The sequence below is a fragment of the Ochotona curzoniae genome, unplaced genomic scaffold, assembly GCF_017591425.1.
Source record: "Ochotona curzoniae isolate NIBS_2020 unplaced genomic scaffold, NIBS_Ocur_1.0 scaffold_1037, whole genome shotgun sequence".
In the NCBI taxonomy this organism is placed as follows: Eukaryota; Metazoa; Chordata; class Mammalia; order Lagomorpha; family Ochotonidae; genus Ochotona; species Ochotona curzoniae.
Genome location: NW_024467083.1, coordinates 25,007,456 through 25,029,776, shown reverse-complemented (window position 1 = coordinate 25,029,776; position 22,321 = coordinate 25,007,456). Strand labels below are relative to the sequence as shown.

Genomic DNA, 22,321 nt, shown 5'->3' with positions numbered 1-22,321 from the left:
TTTGGGCTGCTAAATATCTTTGTCATATATTTATCCTTTTCCTAATTTTATAGCTGTTGGTTAATTTTAGTTGGTCTTTGCTATTTCATTATTATTTACTCAGAACAGAAAAAATTGAGCACTCTGGCTCTATTTTTTCTATTTTTAACTGAAAACTGACCTTAAAGGAACACACGGATTTTACTCATACTTCAATTTTAAAAATACAACACTACAAACACTTAAAAATGGTCTGTTTATGACTATTTGTTCCCTTATTGCCTTTTATTTAGAGATTCACAGTACTGAATTTCATGTTCATTATTACTAGACAATCTTATACTCTGAATAATTACTACTTTCTTTCTTTCCTTTCAATTCTTAAATATTTTGCTCATTATATTTTTCTATACATGCTGGATAGGAACTGCAGCACAAGGCTGAACAGAAATGCCAATGAAAAATTTTAAAGTGTTTTTATTTTTATTTTTTTGAAAGTCAGAGTTTCAGAACAAGAAAGATAGTGTGAACTAGCACAAGAACAGTTTTCCATCTCCTGGTTTACTACCTGAGTGCCCAGAACAGTCAGGTCTAAACCAGGCTGAAGCCAGCAAGCAGACACTCAATCTAGGTTTCCTACATGGGTGGCAGGGACCTAAATGCCTGAGCCACAGGACACCGGCGCTTCCCACAGGACACATTAGCGAGAAGTTAGATCAGATGCAGAGGTGGCACTGTATCACAGGTACTCTGATATGGAATGTAGTATTTCAAATGTTGATTTCAAACCTGCTTATAGACATTTTAAAAAATGTAAGAGTGGTTACAACTTGTCAAATAACTATAAATATTTTAAATATGTACTAACTGGAAAGAATCTTTCTTTGAAAGACTAAAATAAATAAATGAAAGCTAGGGCCTAGATAAACCTACATCCAACAAAGTAAGCGCTTTAAGTACTAATCAGTCTTTGTGTAAATTTGAAAGGATCTTGTTATAACAAAGCAATAAAAGAAAGAAAACTAACCTTGTTGTAGTACACCATGTTCCCTGTCAAGTAGCTAAGGTGAACAAACTCCATATGAAGCGTACCAAATTCAGCCAGGATGCTGCAACCTGCAGAAGCCCAGCCCCAGTTTCGCCCAACTCCACTGAATAAAAAGAAAGACAAAATAGAAGGTAGGTTTGGGGGTGTTGGGGAACAAATAAAAAATGTTTGAATATGAATATGAACATTTTAAAAAGGTTCCTCAGAAATTACAAAACTAACATGACAGCTTATTTTTATCTAGTTTTCTTTGATTACCAAATCAGGACAATATTAAAAGTGTACAAAGAACACATTGTACTCATTCTGATTTCTCTTTACCCAACAGAATTCAACATCACATTCATTCGTTCCTTGCATTGTAGTATAGAATTTTTGGGCATACATGGCAATACAAATATATATTCTTCCTTTTTTCGTTCCTTAAGCCATAGTATTTGCCATGTACTTGGATTTTCATCTTAAAATGCATGTTGGCGGATTTTCCCTATCAGCTCAGTGTTCTCACTTTTCAAAACCTGCATAAAATACCATGAAATCACTGATTTTCAATTTAGAGTGCTCCACCCCAGAGATATATGAAATTTATGACAGTATTTTGACTTCCCTGAAACCATTTTTTCTGTTCTAAAACAAAAGAGATAAAACTTCCTGGAATAATCAGAACACCATCACACAATAAAGAACCGTCCTACTCTAAATGCTGGCAGTGCTGATGTGAAAACAGCATTATATAAACAGGCACATGTCACTTTATCAACCCCATTCTCATAGTCCACTGGGATATCTCCAATATTTTATTATAAACGCTTTCTGAACAAAGAGTTGGTTTTTAAGATTCCTTTTATTTTTTATTTAAAAGGTAGAGTTACAGAGAGAAGGTAAGACACAGACACACACAAACAGAGGCAGACAGACAGACAGACATCTTTTATCACTGGTTCAATGGCCACAATGGCTGGAGCTGGGCTGAACCAATGTCAGGAGCTTCTTCCTGGTCAATCACATGAGAGCAGGAGCCTAGGAAGCTATCTTCCACTGCCTTCCCAGGCCATGAACAGACAGTTGGATTGGAGGTACAGCAGCCAGGATACGAACTGGCGGCCATGTGGGATGCTGGCATGCAGGCAGAAGCTTGGCCTACTTTATCATGGCACTGGGCCGACATAATGAATATCCCCTTTTCACATTCATTTGTACAGATACAATCTCTAGGACATATTCCTGGTTTTCTCTTTATTGAAAGCCTGCCTTGAACAATGGGGGGAGCGGAGAGGAAGAGGAGAGAGCGGAAGATCTATGCCTATAAAATTACAAAATGGAAAATAAGAATTTAAAAAAAAGGAAAGAAAGGCTTCCCTATAACTTAAAATAGATACCAAAACCTTGCTTTAAAGTTTCTTGTTCGGTATTATTTTTACATTTTCTGTGAAATTATGAAAGACAAATAGCACTAATAATAGAAATAATGAAAAAATGCATACAGTGCAAGGACATTCATTTCACAAATAATAAATACCTACTATACTGTGAGACAGTGGTGAACCTGACATCCAAAATTCCTGCTTAAGTAGTGGCCATTGCTTTAAAGATATTAAACCGAGAAATAGATGTCTATGTGCTAGAATTAGAAACTGAGTTAAAACACGTTCTTTAAGTATAATGTTCAAAGAGTTTTTTAAAATGACAGGATTCAAACTGAGACCTGAAGGATGAAAAGGTGCTAGTGATGAATAAATCCGAAAGACAGAAATTTCTAGTAGGGGAAAAAAGAGCAAAAGAAAAGTTAGTGTACCTGGAGTTCAGAAAATAATGGGAAAAGTAAAATAAGGGATAAGGTTAGAGAGCTAGTTATAATCCAGACTACTCAAGATTTGAGTAGACTGTAGTAAAATTTTACAATTTTTGAGTGTAATGAGAGAAGTCATTAATAATTTTAAAATTTTAAGAACATTTAGAGAATAAAGTCTAGCATCTAGAAAGGTCTTCTAAGTGTCAGTAAGGCAAATGCATGATAAAATACAAACACACAGCTAGGAAATCCAACATTTTACTGTTCTCTTCAAAAACTTTCTGACCAGGAGCTAGTGCTGCATTGCAATGGCAGTCCATATTTCCCCAACTATTCTGCTTACAGCTCCCTGCCAATATGCCTGGGAATGCAAAGGCCTAGGCCCCTGCCATCCAAGTGGGAGACCAAGACAGAGCTCTGGCTTTTGGTTTTAGCCTGGTCAGGTCCAGCTACTGCAGATTGCAGTGAACCAGGAGATTAAAGACGTGTCTCTTTATCCCTTCCTCCTGTCACCCTGCCTTTCATAGAAATGCATCATTCTTAAAACAACAACAACAAAAGCTTTTCTTGCACAGTCAGAAAGAGAAAGTTTCATTCACTTTCAAAATGTCAAGTGCTAACCTAGATTTGCACTTATTTTACATTTAGCCGCACAGGAAGGATTTAAAATATTAAATGTGATTCCTGCATTTAAAAAACTTAAGAAAATAGGATCCCAAGAACAACATGCAACATTGCCAAAACCAAAAAATTCCCTGCAATAACAACATGATGAGCTCTCAAAACACCACCAGGTAAAAATTAATGCTCAAATCTTGTGATGCTTCCAAGTGATCAAAATTAAAGTATAGTTATTACATTTAACTCTAATTTTAATATATACTCAAAAAGCTAGGTAATGAAAACTGCATCAAATACTAAAAAACAACAAAAATAACTTCTCTTTCTAACCATGAACATTAGGATTTTAGAAATATTATTACTATCTGTTTGAAAAAGTGAACTATTAAAAAGCCTTCAAACAAAATTTCTGGCACAGATACTTGCAGGTAACAGTTAAGGAAGATGTAGCCAATTATTTTGGAAAACAGAGACAAATACTTCCCATTTCATTTTATGATACTAAATAACTCAACTCAACACCTGCTAAAAGTATTACCATAAAGAATAACCACCATAAGTAAGGCTTAAAAACATTACAGAATCATCCAAAGTTCCTAAAAAATTCATGGTTGATTTAACATGAAAACCTTATAAGCAATCTATCATACTAACGGACACAAAAAAGCAAAAATGAAGAAAGCATTCCCTGTATCACTTAATATCCATTTATAATTAAAATTTTAAAATTCTCAGTGAAATACAAATAGTTGATAAACATGATTGATTAAAAACTACAACTAATTTTTTAAAAAAATAAATGCACTTCCATAGAAATCTAGGAAAATATACAAATGTAGGTGCAGACAATGACCTTAACCAAAATTATAAACCTAAAATTGTAGGAGATGTATTTGAATGAATAAAAATTTTAAACCTATATTAAAAACACAGACAAGAGACATATAGCAGAGCATGGAGAAGAAAATTAATTCCATAAATTACAAAGCACTTCACAAATTAATGAGAAAAAAGACTACCCAAGCAACACTCAGAAATGAACAATGCTCAGTAAATACACATATCCAATAAATTTATGTAATGTTCAAATTTGCTAGTCAGAAAATATAAATTAAAGTAATGATGAGTTACATCTTCTAGCCACCACAATGTCCAAATTATAAAGAACTTACGCATACAGATGTCCAGGTACTTGCACATGTTGTTAATGGAAACATGATATACTTTTTTGGAAAGCATTTTAGCAGTATCAAATTTTAAAAACATATTCCTTTCGTCTGATAACCACACATGTAGGGATTTTTAAAAGCCATATGCCCCTGATTTAGATATCATATTCTTAATAATCACTTGCAGAAAAGGACACAGAAGGATGGAAGAGGATGTCAGTATTTACGGTAAGAAAATGTTGGAAAGGAATAAATGTCATTGTATGGAAATGAAAGAATAAATTGCTGTATAACTTTCTGATGCCTCATTTTTTGCAGTCAACACGAAGACTGATTTAGCTTTATCAGATGAGGTGCCAAGATATGAAGCAGAAAAACAAGTATTCTAAAAAACAATTCAAGAAAGCTACATTACAAAAGAGAAACATGCTAGATTGCAAAGCATGGGTTGATGTTCAGGAAGTAAGATTGGGAAAAGGTCTGTGTGTGACAAACTTGATGATCCTGGAGGCAGAAAAAAGGGAGACGTCTTTATTAAACACTGAATGCCATGCATGTCATTTACATGGATATACATAAACTCAAATAAAATTGTTTTAGTTGTACAAAAAAATTCAAAGAAACTAAATGAAAATTAAACTTATAAAATGCCTGCTATGAAGTTCTTTACAAGACCTTTCTTTTGTTTCTAATCTCAATTTTGAGGTTTTGCAATTGAAACTTGATTTTTGTTTATTTTAAATTTTTTTTTAGTTTTTCTATGCAGACATCAGAAAACGAAAGTCCTCCAAGGTTGTCTTTTAGTCAGAATTAGTCTTTAATTGGGTGTGTAAAAACACCATTTAACCTGCAACTGATTTGAAGGAAATATCAAAAATCTTCCCTGAGAGTAAGGCAAGGCAGCCAGCAGGTGCCCTCCACGTGCCCGAGCAGGGATGCAGGCTGCCCTGGGCTCCAGTCGGCCCTCTCTGAACAAAGGGGGTAATCTGTGTCTTATAGAGAACATGAAATCATCCAATAAAGTTAGAATTCTTGTTAGGATTAATCCTGATTTCTCAACATAATTCCAAACTCTAAGGTTCTCCATCAGAAAGACATGATTAACATAGATTAGTTTTTTTTTTTAAACAAATGAATGTCATAATTCACATTTCCAGAAAAATGTTTCTAACTTTACTTCTCAGAGGTCTGAGTTTAGGAAGAGCAAGAGTCAAATTTTCATGTATTTTCCATACTCTTAACACCTAGATGCCTTTCCCCCACCAAAAAATGAATGAAAAATTCTTAAGAGAAGCAAGTGTTGGAAGAACATACAGATGAAGAAAAAAACAGAGATTCAGCAAAAAAAGGAGTAGAAACTAGAATAACGTTAAGGCAAATTTAATCTGTTCTGAAGCAAAGGACATATTTTAAAAAAAATAGTTATTTGTTTCATTGCATCGGAGGAAAACAATTTAAGTCATTAAAAAAATTTAAGACTAGAAAAGTAAAAAAAAAAAAAAAAAAAAATCAGTTCATTCAATTTTCCCAGAAGAGGAATAATGCTATAAAACAGAATTTACCTTTTCAGATTCACCATTGCCCAGGGAATCCCAGTAGGTGTGTTAAAGGCAGGAAGAAGTTTCTCAGCCAACTGTACTGCTTTAGTCTTGAATATCTGAGATTAAAAAAAAAAAGCATGAATATTGAAAATGGTGGCCATCAATGGGTATTTGCTTACTGCGACCTCTCATAGTACGCACACCACAATGAGCTGGGTACACAGAAGCACTGAATGTTAGAAAAGAGCACACAGCACTGAGCAACCGTTTGTAAAGTTTGTGTTGAGGACACTTCACAGATGTCCAGCAGGTGAAGACCTAAAGCAACAACCAAGTGAAAAGGCTTGACTTCCAACATTGGCATTATCTATATTTTTAGCTGGCAAAAATCGGAGAGAAATCAGGCTATGAAATTTTCAATCTGAGGCAAACCAGTTTAGTTCAAATATTTAGGAAAAAAAAAAAAAGCGAAACTCCACCTATAAAACTGTATCACATAATACAATGTTATTAACAATAAAAAAAAAGCGAAACTCAACGTGTATAAATTTCTTTGAAATACCATATGCATTTTGTGTCTTAACATTTTCTATTAAAGTCTAACTACATTACAAACGGGAAATAAAGCACAAGCATTCCCATTTCACATTTATATACACATGCTACAATGTTAAGCCCCACATATGGCCATTTAGTGTCCCAAACAAAAAACTGCATAATATGAACGGTTTCCAAACTTTTCAAATTAGATACTAATATCAAAATATGGCTAATAAATTTTCTATTATTCTCTTAGTACATCCTAATAGGTTTGTGTGTTCTCGTTTGAAAGCTACTGACACAGAGACCCCAAACTGACACAGGCTTACAATATTAGGCAGGACCACATGTTGTCCTGTAGGCCTTAAGCCTACCACCTCTCAGAGTCCAAGCTGAACAGTTACTTAAGGCTCTTTTTACTGCAGCCAAATATTTTTAATAAACTATAATTATATTTATCAAATAGTGACAATTTGAAGGTGTAAACACATCAAATTTTAAGTTAGAATATAATTCGACAGAGTATACTGATATTATTTGGATGAAAAATACTAGAAGACAGTTTAGACAAGTAGGCAAAACAGACAAAATAAAGACATTCTGGAAGTTTTCTTACATAAGGTAAAAATCTACTTAGCTAAACTGTTTAATTAGCTATAAACCTACACTTTACCATTTCCTCCACTATGTACTTCAACATAAATACACCAAGAAAACTTTAAAATTTAAAAGTTTTAATATTTTCTTCAGAAAAGCAAAGGTTCATTTTCCTCTGTGGATGTGTGTGCGTGCGGGTACACACATACGCACATACACAGACACAGCCACATGTACATTTTTGTAAAGACATCACCTCATATGGTTTATAATGAGGACAAAACAAGAAAGCCGGGCCCACCGCGGTGGCGCAAGTGGTTAAGGTCCTCGCCTTGCACGCCCGGGATCCCATATGGGCGCCGGTTCTAATCCCAGCAGCCCCGCTTCCCTTCCAGCTCCCTGCCTGTGGCCCAGGAAAGCAGTCGAGGACGGCCCATTGCTTTGGGACCCTGCACCCGCGTGGGAGACCCGGAAGAGGCTCCTGGCTTTGGACCGGCATAGTATCGGCCCATTGCGCTCACTTGGGGAGTGAATCATCGGACGGAAGATCTTCCTCTCTGTCTCTCCTCTCTGTATATCTGCCTTTCCAATAAAAAAATAATAAAAATAAATCTTTAAAAAAAAAAAAAACAAGAAAGCCTCTTCCCTAAAAAATCTACTTAATTCTGTATCTTTTCTTCAGATAAAACTAATACTGATGCTGGCAAAATGACCTACAAATATAACTTCTTGCAAACTCAAAGGCATTCCATTTTGAATCTAGAATTAATAATATACTAATTTTCAACTACCTTTACTAATAAATAACATACATAAATAACCAATTAAACAGTTCAAAAAGAAAGTATCCTAATACCATGATAAAAAAAAAAAAAGCCTCACCTAGACAGTGACCTTATTAATTTATTCACAAATACATAAACTCAGTTAGTGGCAAATATGCTGGACCTGCAATTCCAATTTTGAGAAATATTTCTATAGATAACAGTTAACACCAGCTAGTAGTTTTAACTATGCAATGAGAGCAAACAATATAAAATCCAAAAGGTATCAAAATTAAATAAGTCTCTTTTTAGTCTAAAACTATTCCTGAGTTTAGAAGAATTAATAGCCTAGCTTCTTCTAATAACCTAGCAGCTAAAGTCCTTGCCTTGAATGTGCCAGGATCCCATATGAGAGCCGGTTCTAATCCCAGTAGCCACACTTCCCATCCAGCTCCCTGCTTGTGGCCTGGGAAAGCAGTCAAGGATGGCCCAAAATCTGGGGACCCTGCACCCATGTGGGAGACCCAGAAGAGGCTCCTGGCTCCTGGCTCCTGGCTTTGGATTGGATCAGCTTTAGCTGTTGCAGCTGCTGGGGAGTAAACCACCGAACAAATATTTTCCTCTCTGTCTCTCTGTATATCTGCCTTTCAAATAAAAATAAGTAAATCTTAAAAAAAAAAAAAAAAAGAAGAATTGATTCTAGATCTGAATGAAATGAAAGATACAGCATTAAACAGATACAAAGTATCAAGATTTAAGGTAATGAAAGTTAAGGGAACATATTAAGTAACACAAAACCGCTATAAATCCTGCTTTTTTATTATAGAATTTCTCAAGTTTTGCTTATCTATCTATCTATCTGAAAGGCAGAGTGAAAAGAACAGCTCACTTTCCAAATGTCCACAGTAGACTGGGCTCAGCCAAGCCCAGTCAGGGGCCTAGGCCTCAACCGAGGTCTTTGCCTGGGTGAGTCCTACAGTGCTCATTAGCAGGAAGCCCGAATCAGAGCGGAGCCAGGACTCAATGTAGACCCTCTGATATGCATGCCATCATCCCAAGTGGCATGTTAACTGCTGCGCCAACTGCCTGTTTCCACTGTAAATTCTTGAGCAGGAAAGACACATTAGAACAGGTTTCAATTGCTCATTATATTATTTATTACTAAGGTAACACTTTCAAACCCTGTTCTCAAACCAGCACTGAAATCTTAGAGAACTAAAGGGTTTAGAATCATTCAATGACTTCCTATCTCATTCAGAGTAAAAGCCACAGTCTTTACAAAAGCCTAAACTTTTGTATGAGATCCACATTGTCTGGGGTCCCACCCCTTACAGCACACACTTGTCCCCTGTACACTCAACTTCGGATGCACCAGTCCCTTTTGTCATTCCCTAAGAACAATTAAATGCTTTTTTACACAAACTCTTTCACATATCCACCTTGTCCATTGGCCACACCACGGTGTAAGCTGTAAGAGGCATTCTTTTAATCTTTTTAATTACCTTTTATGTCATTACTGCTTAAAAGAGTGCCTAGAACATCTCAGGATTGAATAAATTAAATGAATGAGCCAAACTAACAGAGATTTATAATAAACAAGTAAATTCCTACCCTCTTTTTTCCATAGTAATATCATCTCCCTAAAATATTCAATTTTAATTTACAAAAACTTTAAAAATGTTTATTATTCTACAAACCTGTTGGAGTGGCAATAATGATTCACTTCTTCCTTTCTTCCTCACAATTACCCAGGGATTATTACTGTTATACAGAATAAGAAGCTGAGGTAAAAATGGACAAATTACACATTTTTACATGTTCATACCAGGCATACCACCTCCAGAGCTCATTTTTATAAGCAAAAATCAAGTTCCTCAAACTATTTTAGTTGCATATTCATATGAATTAATAAAGTATTGTATGTACATATGTGGATATGCAAATAAATGTGTGTACACACACAGGTACCTCTTTGTGTTGTATCTCATACCCTACCTCTTGAATGATATTTTGGCTAATAAAAAATTCTGCAAAGGCAGATTTTATATATCAGCAATGGATAGACATTTCTCTAATGTCTTTTGGAATTTATCACTGCCGCGAACTTCAATGTTGCAAACTGTCATTCTTTTCTAAGCAATCACTTGTTTGTTTTTTTTTCTTTCTTTCTCTTTGGGGAGCTTGCATTATTTCTTCTTTTGGTATCTTTTCAAAGACTGATTACTTATTTCATTAGTTGAGGATCACTAAATATTGTTTGAAGCATCTCAATATATTTTCCTTCGACCCTCTTTTGGTTTCCCTATTTGACTCTACATTGCTTCTGGATGAGTTTTCATCATTACAGTGAATAAACATATAAAGACTACACAAGCCAAGGTCACCACAAAACTTGCAATGAACACAAAGAGGCAGAAACACGTTCACAAATAACTCACAAAACGCAATTTGAAAACCCATAATGAAATCTAAGATTCCACACTTGCAGGCTAACAAGTCACATGGCATGGTTTCATAAATGTCAGCATTAGACACAAGGTTTCATACACCTAGTGTGTGTACAGCTTTGTCTATGTTACATATCTGTCACATCTAGATAACAGATTCCTAGAAACGGATGGCTTAATCAGAACATTTTAAATCCTATATGTTTATCTGACACCACCAAATAATTTTCCAGAAAGAACATACTTATTTAAACTCTAACACTTTATCATATATTTGTAAAAATTCAAACTATAAGATTAACATAGGTTAACAGGATTAACATAAAATTACACATTATACATTTTAAGTGGATGCATTTTATTGTACATGAAATAATCTCTACAGGACCTTGAAGGTCTTTTACCAGTCAGAGAACGAAGAGTGGGAGTCTAGAATGGCGCAGCACTATGAAATACACAGGGACACAAAGACATACAGTCTCAACAGTCTCACAAGAATATGATTTAACAAAGCGTACAGACTGGATGGTTTCTAAGGTGAGAAAATCTCAGACGATCTCTGTTATAACTTCTGACCTCTTCAGAAAGTATTCCTTTTACTTTTGATTGCAACTGATACTATGTTTAACAAACAAGAAACCTTGGTCCATCTTTTGCTATTAAAAAAAAAAGCTACAAATGCCACATAATTACTTTTCCAAGTCTCCTCTTCATCTAAGAGAAAAAGAAAGGCTGAAGACCAAAGATAGCAGAGAATCCATTTAGCCTACAGGGGGTGTCAGCTACCTTCCAGAAACTAAAGAACAGTGGCCAGAATTAGGTGGGCCATCGGTATAAACTGCAATGAGGGCAATGACGACTGCTCCTAGCAGGACAGAGGGAAAGAAAAATAAATGAAACTACCTTTGCAGACAACATGCTGTGTCTCCTGAAAAACCTCAGGAATCCACAGAAAGCAAAAGCTACACAACATAACATTATGTCCTTTTCTTACTTGCTTTACTGCCACACTAGTACCTATGGTATAAAGATGAATAAGCAGCAAGAATGGGCCTTCGTTGATTTACAATCACTGATCAAAAAACATTTCAATATTTTACCAAGATAAGGTTGCTGTCGAGTTTCTGTAGGTGTCCCTTGTCAGAATGGGGGCGGGGTGAATAACCTGCTATTATTCCTAGTTTGCTAAAAGATTTTAATCCTTCGTGTGTACTGCATCTCATCAGATGCTTCAGTGAATTTAGTGCAGGGACTATACGATTTATCGCATTTTCTCTGTGATGTCAGTATTTCACTGCCCTCAGGAGAAGAGTTGGGAAGTACTCCTTTTCTTTTGCTTAATTAAAGATTTTACAGAACACTGCTGGTACTTCCTCCTTAACCACCCTGTTCATTTAACAGAATTCATGAATACAGCTTTCTTTATTAAACTTGCTGCCAATTTTATGGCACAGTTTTATTTATTGTGAATTAATACATCATACGAAGCTGTTCATGTCTTCCTTTATCTTGAAGTAATTTTCATGAGATCATTTTTCAGAGTTGTGTTCACTGTGTCTAAGTTGTTGAATTTTCTTACAAAATTTTGCTTATGTTCCATTACTGTTTGCAATGTCTGAAATCTGCAAATGCAACTTGATAGTGATAATATCATTTACTTCTAATATTGATAATCCTCTATCTCGTACACTTAAAAGTTTAATCAACTTCAATATCAACATATAGTTCCAGGAAATACAGAGCTGTATGCAGAGTCTGGGGAATCTTCTCTGCGATATACTCCAGTCCTAGATTTCAGCCCAAAGTTCCTAGCTTTTACGGCAGCTCCAAACTCTTTTTCCTCAGCATATCAATCATCACAACCATGATAATAAAGTATGAATTGTTATTGGTACAGTGACTTTAAACATTCATGAACATGTAGAAATGTACATATGGTCACAAATACTAACGAGAAAAATGAAGAATTACTAAAAATATTTTTAAAGTGTGAGCAAAGTTGAGCAGAGTACTGCCCAACTATCAACACATCTATAGAAAACAATAATGTCAAACTTCCAAGGGAAATAGCAGCAATTTGGGGTGTAAAATCAGGTTTCTTCAGATTAAAACAAAAATTAGTGTCACAGGGGAATAACAATTACATTTAAGCGGATATTTAAACCAAGATAAATATTTTTAAATTATTTCATAACTTACAAAACTTTACATTTTGAAAGCTATTCTATTGTTTCAGAAAATATCCCTCAAACTTATTCAGGAATGGTCTTACTTATAGCATATTTGTGTTTGGGAATTTTTTTTAATTATTTATTTTTATTGGAAAGGCAGATATACAGAGAGAAGGAGAGACAAAGATTTTCTGCCCACTAATTCACTTCCCAAGCAGACACAATGGTCGGAGCTGAACCAATCTGAAGCCAGGAGCCAGGAGCTTCTTCCAGGTCTCCCACACAGGTGCAGGATCCCAAGGCTTTGGGCTGTCCTCAACTGCTTTGCCAGGCCACAAGCAGGGAGCTGCAAGTGTAGTGGGGCTGCTGGGCACAAACCAGTGCCCATATGGGATCCCAGCACGTACAGGGAGAGGACTTTAGCCACTAGACTACTGTACCAGGCCCCATCTTTCCGTTCTGTTAAAAAAAAAAAATTCATCATGGTTGTTTCATTTCTTTTGTTTTTATTATCCATGAATATATATGAAACTCCACATAACCATTTCTCTATTTCATCTGACAGATTTCAGGTGCCATTATCCACACAAATTACTTTATTATCTCAGGAAGCAGTGCCACTTTGATAACTATTTAAAAAAATGGGAAGAGACAATCTTGTAAAAGCAATGCTATACTTGAGGCTAGAATCAAGTAAACATAATAAATCATGAAGATTTTTTTCTAAACTGTGAATCTTTAATATAAACAGGCTTGTTCTGAGAAAGCAAAATGACAAAGCTTCACATTTATGATATTAATAAATCAACAGAAGAGAAGAATGCCTTGTTAATATGGCATATAACCCTCATTTGGTTCTCTAAACCACGGAATAGTATGAATGCAATATGTTCTTTATTATAAATACTACCTTAGCACACTAAAAGTAGTTACATTACAAATTATAGTTAATTTTCTGGCTTATATAAAATAAAGGAACCCATTGCCCACCCAGTAGCAGAATAATATCTTATTCAAATTATTTTTCTATATTTTATTTATTTTTAGCACATTTCAAGGACAGTTATACTCCTAGAAAAAGGTATGAACTAGATGTTTTATGTAAAATATTCATAGAGCAAAACAAATTGGCCAGCAAAATTCTATTATAAAGTCAAAAGAGAATATATATTTCCTCTAATTTTTAATAGTCTGTATTGCAAGACATTAATGTATGCCATTCATTTTAAACTACATGAAAGAATTGTGTTACCAATGCAGAATGTCCATGTGCAAAAAGCAAAAAGAAAAGTAAGGTAAAACTTGCTTTGTTTGGCACTGTCACATAATTTAATCTTTACAATAATTCTGCAGGAAAGTATCTTACATTCTGATAGATGAAGAAAATACTGTAGAAGTTAAGGAGCTAGCTGAAATCACAATAGAATGGACAGGGCACATAGTGAGGAAGGAGACCTCAAACGCCAAAGCATAAAAAAGGGGCAAAATAGGGAGAGAAGATTAACCTTAAGGATTAAGTTGGAATAATAACTCCTTCAATGTGTGTGGGGGGGGAGAAAGAGAGAGAGATACCACACAAAGGTTAGTAAGCACAAAATAGTAAGTAGTAACACTGACATGGGTTAAGGCAGTTAGTTATCTGGGCTAGATATGACAAAGCACAAGGCCCAGCCCCAAAAAACTGTGTCCTATAGGTCTGAACATGGCCCTTTTCCCAGGATGCCTTGGAAGTGCATATCAAGCTCCATGTGGAATTTTAAATTCCATAAGCCTCCAAGGTAGCCACATTATTCCTTAAAAGGAGGTGTTGGCCCTTCCTTTCCCTATCTGACCCACTCCACCCAACTACATCCATGAGTGTTTCTTACTTATTAGATAAATTTTATCAAATGAAGAAAATACATATTATCTAACCAGATACATAAAAAGGAATGAGATTGAAGCAATAATCAAAGGTCTTTCATTAAGCAAAAGTTGGGAACTGATGGCTTTACTACTATATTCTTTATTTTTAAAAAAATAAGATCTACTTATTTTTATTGGAAAGGCAGATATACAGAGAGAAGGAGAGACAGAGAGGAAAATCCTCTATCCATTGATTCATTCCCCAAGCAGACACAATGGTCGGAGCTGAGCCAATCCAAAGCCAGAAGCCCAGAACCTCCTCCAGGTCTCCCACGCAGGTGCAGGATCCCAAGGCTTTTGGCTGTCCTCAACTGCCTTCCCAGGCCACAAGCAGGGAGCTGGATGAGAAGCAGGGCCACCGGGATTAAGACAAGTGTCCATACATGATCTGGCACATGCAAGCCAAGGACTTTAGCCACTAGGCTTCCATGCCAGGCCCTACTACTACATTCTTTATTCAGAGGAAGTAACTCCAATGCTCTTCAACTAGGAAACCAGCATTACTTTGATACCCAAATCAAGCAAAGACATGACATGAAAAGAAAGCTATAAATCTATATCCCCAATGAACATAGATGCAAAAATTCTCAGCAAGATATTAGCAAAATAAATTGAAAATCACATGAAAAAGATCATATATCATGATCAAGCAGGGTTTATCCCAAAAATGCAAAAGGGGCTCAACATTCACAAATCAATAAATGTTATAACTCACAACAGTAAAATGAAGAAGAAAAATCATATGATCATCTCAGTAGAGGCAAAGAGAGCATTTGGTAAGATTTAAACACACCTACCCCCTCCCAAGTTAAAAACCCTTCAAACCTTATGTATAAAAGGGACTGCCTCAAAATTCCAAAGGTTTTGTATGACAAAACCAGCAGCTATTACCATACTGGATGAGGAGAAGCTTAAATTATTTTCCCCTCACATCTGGAACAAAGCAAGGATATCCACTTTCATCAATCTTATTGTATATGATACTGGAAGCTTGGGCAACAGAAATTAGGGAGAAGAAAGAAATAAAGGGCATCAAATTCGGAAAGCAGAAAGTCAAATTATCCATGTTTGCAGACTGACATTGCACAAGGAAAAACCTAAACATCAAAAAGCTATTAAAATTGATAATCCAGGGTGGGTGGGAAACTGGGTGGGGCTTCTTCCTCTATATCTCCCTTTGCCTCAGATACATGAAAGAAGCGGTATGGAAGTGATGGTCTTGCCCAATTCCCTGTAGCCCTTGAACCTTTTTTACCCCAATTAAATATGTAAGGGTTGTCAAAATTTAAAAAAGTCATATAAAAAATTGATAATCCAATTCTATAAAGCTGTAAGTTACAAAATAAACATGCAAGAAATAGCAGCTTTCTTTGCAAACTACTGTATAACTCGTGGAAAAATTCCATTGACAATAGCCAAAACCCCCCAAAAAATGCCATATATTTAGGAATAAATTTAACTACAGAAGTGAAAGATCTCTATAATAAAAATTATCAAACACTAATAAAAAATCAAGGAAACAAGTAAGTAGAAAGGTATTTCTTGCTAACGGATTGAAAGAATTATTATCATTAAAATGATATTTTGTTTGAGAAAAGTGCTCAAACCAGACAGGTAAAGATAATCTCTTCAACAAATCATGCCAGCAAAACTGGAGGTACATATTTGGAAGAATCAAACCCATACCTGTCCATATACAATCAAACCCATATATGTCCCCATATACAAAAATCAATCTAAGATGAATCAAAGACCCAATTTTAAGACTTTAAATTACAAAGCTACTGTAAGAAAACCCTCCAAAACACTAGTGCAGGGGATGTCTTCTTGTATTAAGACACCCACCATCCCCACAATGCACAGGCAACAAAAAAAAAAGCTAAACAAATGGGACTATTATCAAATTCAGAACCTTTTGCACAGCAAAAGAAGTAAAAGAGTTAAGAGACATCCAACATAGAAGTCAAAAATCAAGTGAAGGTAAAATAAGGATTTTTTCCTCATTCTTAAATCTAACAGATAAGTATTGGCTCAAAATAATAGCAACAGCATGGTCATTTATGTATGTCCATCAATATATTACCCATACATACACATTTATGTATCCTTACATGCAAGCAGATTGAATGGTATCAAAAATATAAGAGATAAAAGTAAGTAATTGAGATTATTTTGCTATTAAAAAAAACTTGTATGAAGTATGACAGTTTTATGTGCAGGTGGACTTAGAGGAATTATAAATGAATATTGAAATTTTTAGGGTAATCACTCAAAAAAATAGGGAAAAAGATTTATATTCTCATGCAAGAGAAAAAAGTATCATATCAAGTGCTATGTCAACAGAAAAGGCAGGAAGAGAGGCAAAAATAGGAGCAAATCATAAGCACAACAAAGAGAAACCAACAACAAACTGAGTAGATACTAACCCAGACAAATCAAAAATCACCTCATGAATAACAATACTGTATAAGTATCACCTAAAAGAGATTTTTAGAGCGAATCAAAAAATAAAACCCAATTACGTTTTCTGCAAGAAACCCACTATGAATATGAAGACACATACAGATTAAAAGTAAACAGATGGAGAAAGGTACATTATGGTAATACTAATCAAAAGAAAGCATGAGTAGCGCTATTAATTTTAGACATAACAGACTTCAGAGCAAGGAAAATTATCAAGGATAAATGGGTACATTACACATTGATAAGAAAGTCAATTCTCCAAAACGTAATAATCATTAACACACATGCATGTAACAGGATTATGTGGTGAAATCTAAGATTATTACATGCTAGACCAGAAGTCAGAAGTCAGCACTGTGCCTTTTTCCCCCTTTTTAAAGTTTCAGGTCAGATAATTTGTATCTTTTGGTACTACCCCCCTCTTTTTTTTAACTTCCGTCTGTTCTGTGTAATGTTGAAAGTATTTTTCATAAACTTTGCTTTGATTTGTTCAAAATTCTATCTGACTTTGATAGTTTTTCATTTCTTTGATAAAATTTCTCATGTTTTCATATGTATTTTCCACTTTATTTACAGACATTTTAGTATATTTATCATTGTCATTTAAAATCCCTTATTTCATTCAACTTCTTTGAGCCCACTTTCTGTTTTTTCTGACTTATTTCACTGAAAAGCCAGATTTACAGAGTGAAGGAGAGACAGAAAGATCTTCCATCTGCTGGTTCATTCCCCAAGTAACTGCAATGACTGGACCTACTCTGATCCACAGCCAGGAGCTTCTTCTGGGTCTCCCATGCGGGTGCAGGGTCCCGAGGATTGGGCTGTCCTTAACTGTCTTCCCAGGCCATAACCTGGTTGGAAGCTAAGAGGACACCCTGGCTGGGTTGTGGTTTCGACTAGTGAGTGCGGGAGCTGGAGCGGGTGTTACGACCTGGTCTGGACATGGCTGCAGTGTCCCTCAGCACAAGTGTAGACTGGAATCGGGTGCAGCAGACTGGGCTAGACTCTCAGCACCCGCTTGTGGTCATGAGAACCAGGGTAGGTGTAGGACAGGCTGGACTAGGTCTCTGCCCCTGCCAAGCCATTTGTGAGCTGTGTCTGGGTGTGGACTAGGCTTGGCTGGGTTGTAACATCCAACAATAAAAACCAGAATGGGTGAAGGCTGGTCAGGAAAGGCCAATGTTCTTGCCAGGACAGGAAGTGGACTAAGTAGGACTGACTCATGAACCCATGGATCTGACACTGGGAGAGATCCTGATGGAAGAACATAGGGAACTCCTCTGTCGGGACACAGTCCCTGCAGCTGAGTGCAAGAACCACAATAGGCAGCAGCCCAGACCAGGCCAGGTAATGGTATCTACCAGCATACATTTAGTTCAGGTCAGCAGAGAGTCAGACTAGACCAGTTCACATCACCCGCTGGCAAATCTGAGAACCAGAATGGAGTTTGGGTCAGGCCGAGTTGGGCCGCAACACAAGCCATTTCACATCAGAGCCAGGACTGGGAGTTGGCTGGGCTAAGCTAGGCTGTAGCCCCCACCAGTATAAGCTGGAACTGGGGCTAGGCTGGGCTGCGCCAGGCTACAGCATCCACTGGCAAATGCCGGGGTGAGGTGGTCCATGCCAGACAAAGCAACCAGCCAGCACACATGAGACCCATGGAGGGAGGAGGTAAACCTGGTAATGGGGCTGCATAGGGCTTGCCTGCTGGGCCATTTCCAATTCAACTCCTTGCTAGTGTGGCCTGGGAAAGCAGGTGCACTCCTGCACCCATGTAGGAGACTCAGAAGAAGCTTCTGGTTCCTGGCTCCTGGCTTCAGACCAGTCCAGCTCTGGCCATTGTGGCCATTTAGAGAGCAGATGGAAAATTTTCTCTCTCTCTCTCTCACTCTTTCTCATTTTTTTTGGTGTGTGTCATCTTCTTTCTCCACCTCTGGGTTTCAAATAAAAATGTTTCCAATAAAGTAAATTTTACATATAAATCAAATCACAAAAAATAATACAAAAAGACAAATAGAAATGAGGAACTAGTAGTTATACTAAATGCAAATGAACTAACCACACAAACTTAGACTGTCTATTCTATATATAGGAAAATCAAATTGAAAGCCGACAAATACAAGTTAAAAACTGCCCCAAAACCCAGAATGACATTAGCATCACATAAACTAGACTTAACAGATTATATCCAATTTTGACAAACTGAAGAATAAAGTTAATATACCAAGAGGACATGACAGTCCTAAGTACACACATAAAAAAACTGAGCTCCAAAATGCATGAAGCACAAAATGACAGCTCTAAAACAAAAAGTGGATAAATCCATAATCATAAATAGAGCCTCTTTTAATCTTTGCTTATTATTTTGTCTGAGAGGTACACAGAGAGTGGTGTCCCATCTGCTACTTCACTTCCCAAGAATTCAATCCAGGTCTCTCATGCAGGTGTTAACGTCTAAATGCACAGAAACGAAAAAAAAAAAAAAATCAATGAAACTAAAAACAAGGATTTGAAGGCTAAGACAAAATAACCAAAAAGGATGAAAATGATACATCACTAAAGATTATGCTGACAGAATTAAGAAAATCAAGAAAGGGCCCAGTACAATGGCTTAGTGGGTGACAGCTTGTGTCCCGGCAGCTCTACTTCCCATCCAGCTCCCTGCTTGTGGTCTGGGAAAGCAGTAGAGGACAGCCCAAAGCCTTGGGATCCTGCAGCCACTTGGGAGTCCAGGAAAAAGCTCCTGGCTCGTGACATTGGATTGACTCAGCTCCAGCTGTTGCAGCCACTTGGGGAGTGAATCAGTGGATGGAAGATCTTTCTCTGTCTCTCCTCTCTGTAAATCTGCCTTTCCAAACAAAATAAATAAATCTTCTTTTTAAAAACCAAGGAATAATGTAAATAAATTTATATCCACAAATTAGACAGTTTAAAGAAAACATATTCCTTGCAACCATGAACTATAAAAAGCTGCTAAAGAAGAGTCTGATTCCTTGGAATCAGCTATGGACCACGATAAACGTGCTGGTATTAGAATTCTCCCTGTAAACTTGTAAACAAAGCCAAACTAATTCTGGGCAGTCACAGAGACCTTCTTTTTTGGTGTCAAGGAACAAAAAGCCTTTGACAAGAACAGCTGCAACAACATCCACAGGACTGAGGAGATCTCTCTCTTGGATGGCCTCACAGTGATACACAAGAGTAGCATCAGAGCAGCCACTTGGCACAGCAGTAAACACACCACTTAGAATGCCTGCATTCCAAACCAGGCATGACTGTTTGTGTCCTGGCTCCACTTTGAATTCTAGCTTCCTTCTGATGAACAGCCTGGGAGGCAGTAGATGACAGCTTAAGTACCTGGGTCCCTACCCACCATTTGGAGATCTAGACTGAGTTCTGGGTTCCTGACTTCAGCTTGGCCCAGCCCCATGGGTTGGTAGGCATTTGCAGAACGAACCAGAAGTTGCCAATTGCTTGATTTGTCCGTCACTCAAATAAAACGAGAATAAATAAATAAATGAAATTCTTTTAAAAAGCAGTATCTACATCTGTTTTGCTTTGGCCTTTATTAATGCCTCTTGAACTCACTGAGCCTTATGCTAAAGACCAATGTAAAAAGGGAAGAGTTCTGCCGCAGAATACAAAGAAATAAGATCTTCTTATAATGGATACAACTGTAGCTGGGTAGGCGATTCTACAAAGTGATCCCCAGCAAAAAAGTACAGTGAGTGCCATCAGGAGTGAAGACATTCCTACAGAGAACAAACTGTAGCTCAGGTACTGTAGTCAGTCAAAGACCAGATCAAGCGGATACTACTTCACAGAAGATTCCACTTGTTTCTGGCTCTTCTCCCTTAAAACACCCATAGCTGCTAGGACCTATTCAGTCACCCACAGGATGTACTAAGAAGTAACAAGGGAGCAATAGTGGATCATCATGGCTCCAAACAACCCATTCCTTGTAACTTTTTCCACTTTGAGGAATAACCTTGCAACCATCCCAGGGAAAGAACTTCTTTCTGGATTAGATTACATTCCTATGCTCTCCAACCCCCATATTTTCTCCTCAGCTTCCTGTCCTTTGTTATAGTTACAATACAGATAAAAGCAGAATTAAGGAGGTGCTGGGTGTTTTCAACCCTTATCTCCTCACTGCAGATGAAGGTCAGGGAGGCACAGTGAGTCGCCAAACAGCTCTGGCCCAGGGAAGGACAAAACCAGGCCTGTGGTTTCCAGGTTGCTGTCCTGGTTCCCCAGAATCTTAAACTCCTGAAGAGCCACCCACCAAATGCACCTGCTGGCCCTCAGCTCCCAGGACCCCAGCAGGACTGGGGGTGGCCAAGGTGTCGGCCCCAATGATTCCTCCAGGGAAGGTTTGCTCTCTGCCCTTGAAATGCTGCCCCTCTCAAGTTTCTGAGGCAAGTGGACATCAGGACATGGTAACCCTCTTAACGTTTCTCATCCCATCTCTTGAACCTGGACCCAGGAGAGTGAGCTCCTGTTCTAATCTGTCACTTTATAGTGGTTATAGTGGGTGTTGTAAGACCACACACCAAACCTCCCAGAGCCTTAGCATTTCATTCTAAATGCAAAGAAAAAGAAAAGCTTACTTGTGAGGATCAAAGGATGTAATGTATGCCATGAACGAAAACTCCAAGATTAAATTTTATTCTCAGACTCGGACAAAATGAGACAGGAAGCAATGAAGGGAAGGAAGGGTTCATGCCTGAATGTTTCATGGATACGCTGAAACTTCATGAAAAATTCCCTCTCTGTCAACCGATATCCAAACCTTGCTTGTATGTACAAATTCATGCAACAAAACTCATCCTTGGGGATCACATTGTGGCACCCTGGGTGGTCGCACAGAGGGTGAAGCCCACATCCAAGCAGCTTATAAAAATTTCTTGTTTTGCTTTTAAAAACTTCCCCTTGATCTAGCCTCCTTGGATATGCCCTCCATCTTACTAAGGCATGTGTATTATCATTCCACTGCCCTCTTTTTCCCAAAAAAGCATCATTATGCTCTACATAATGTCCCTCTCATTATTATTTCAGCCAATGAGGAATAACTGATTGTCCACAAAGACACAGTCAGAGTCACTTTCTAACAAATGGTGGCAGGACTCCAGCTATCCAAATGTAAAGGAAGTACATCAACCTATATCTCATAACATATGAAGAACATAACTCAAGATAGACAATTAAAAACAAAAAGGTCAGTAGTTCAAAACTATACTAAATTTAGAAGAAAATATACATTTTTGTGAAATTGGCTGAACCA

General features: G+C 37.0%; 1 protein-coding gene across 1 annotated transcript in view; it reads right to left on the bottom strand.

Annotated features, from left to right (window-relative positions):
• Nucleotides 1–22,321, bottom strand: part of MAN1A2 (mannosidase alpha class 1A member 2) — a 143,975-nt gene that overhangs the window by 52,624 nt on the left and 69,030 nt on the right. Inside the window, exons 6-7 of the mRNA XM_040999013.1 lie at nt 6,172–6,266; nt 1,007–1,130 (exon numbers count right to left, since the gene is read on the bottom strand). Coding sequence (XP_040854947.1) covers nt 1,007–1,130; nt 6,172–6,266 — 219 coding nt within the window. The remainder of the gene's footprint in view (nt 1–1,006; nt 1,131–6,171; nt 6,267–22,321) is intronic.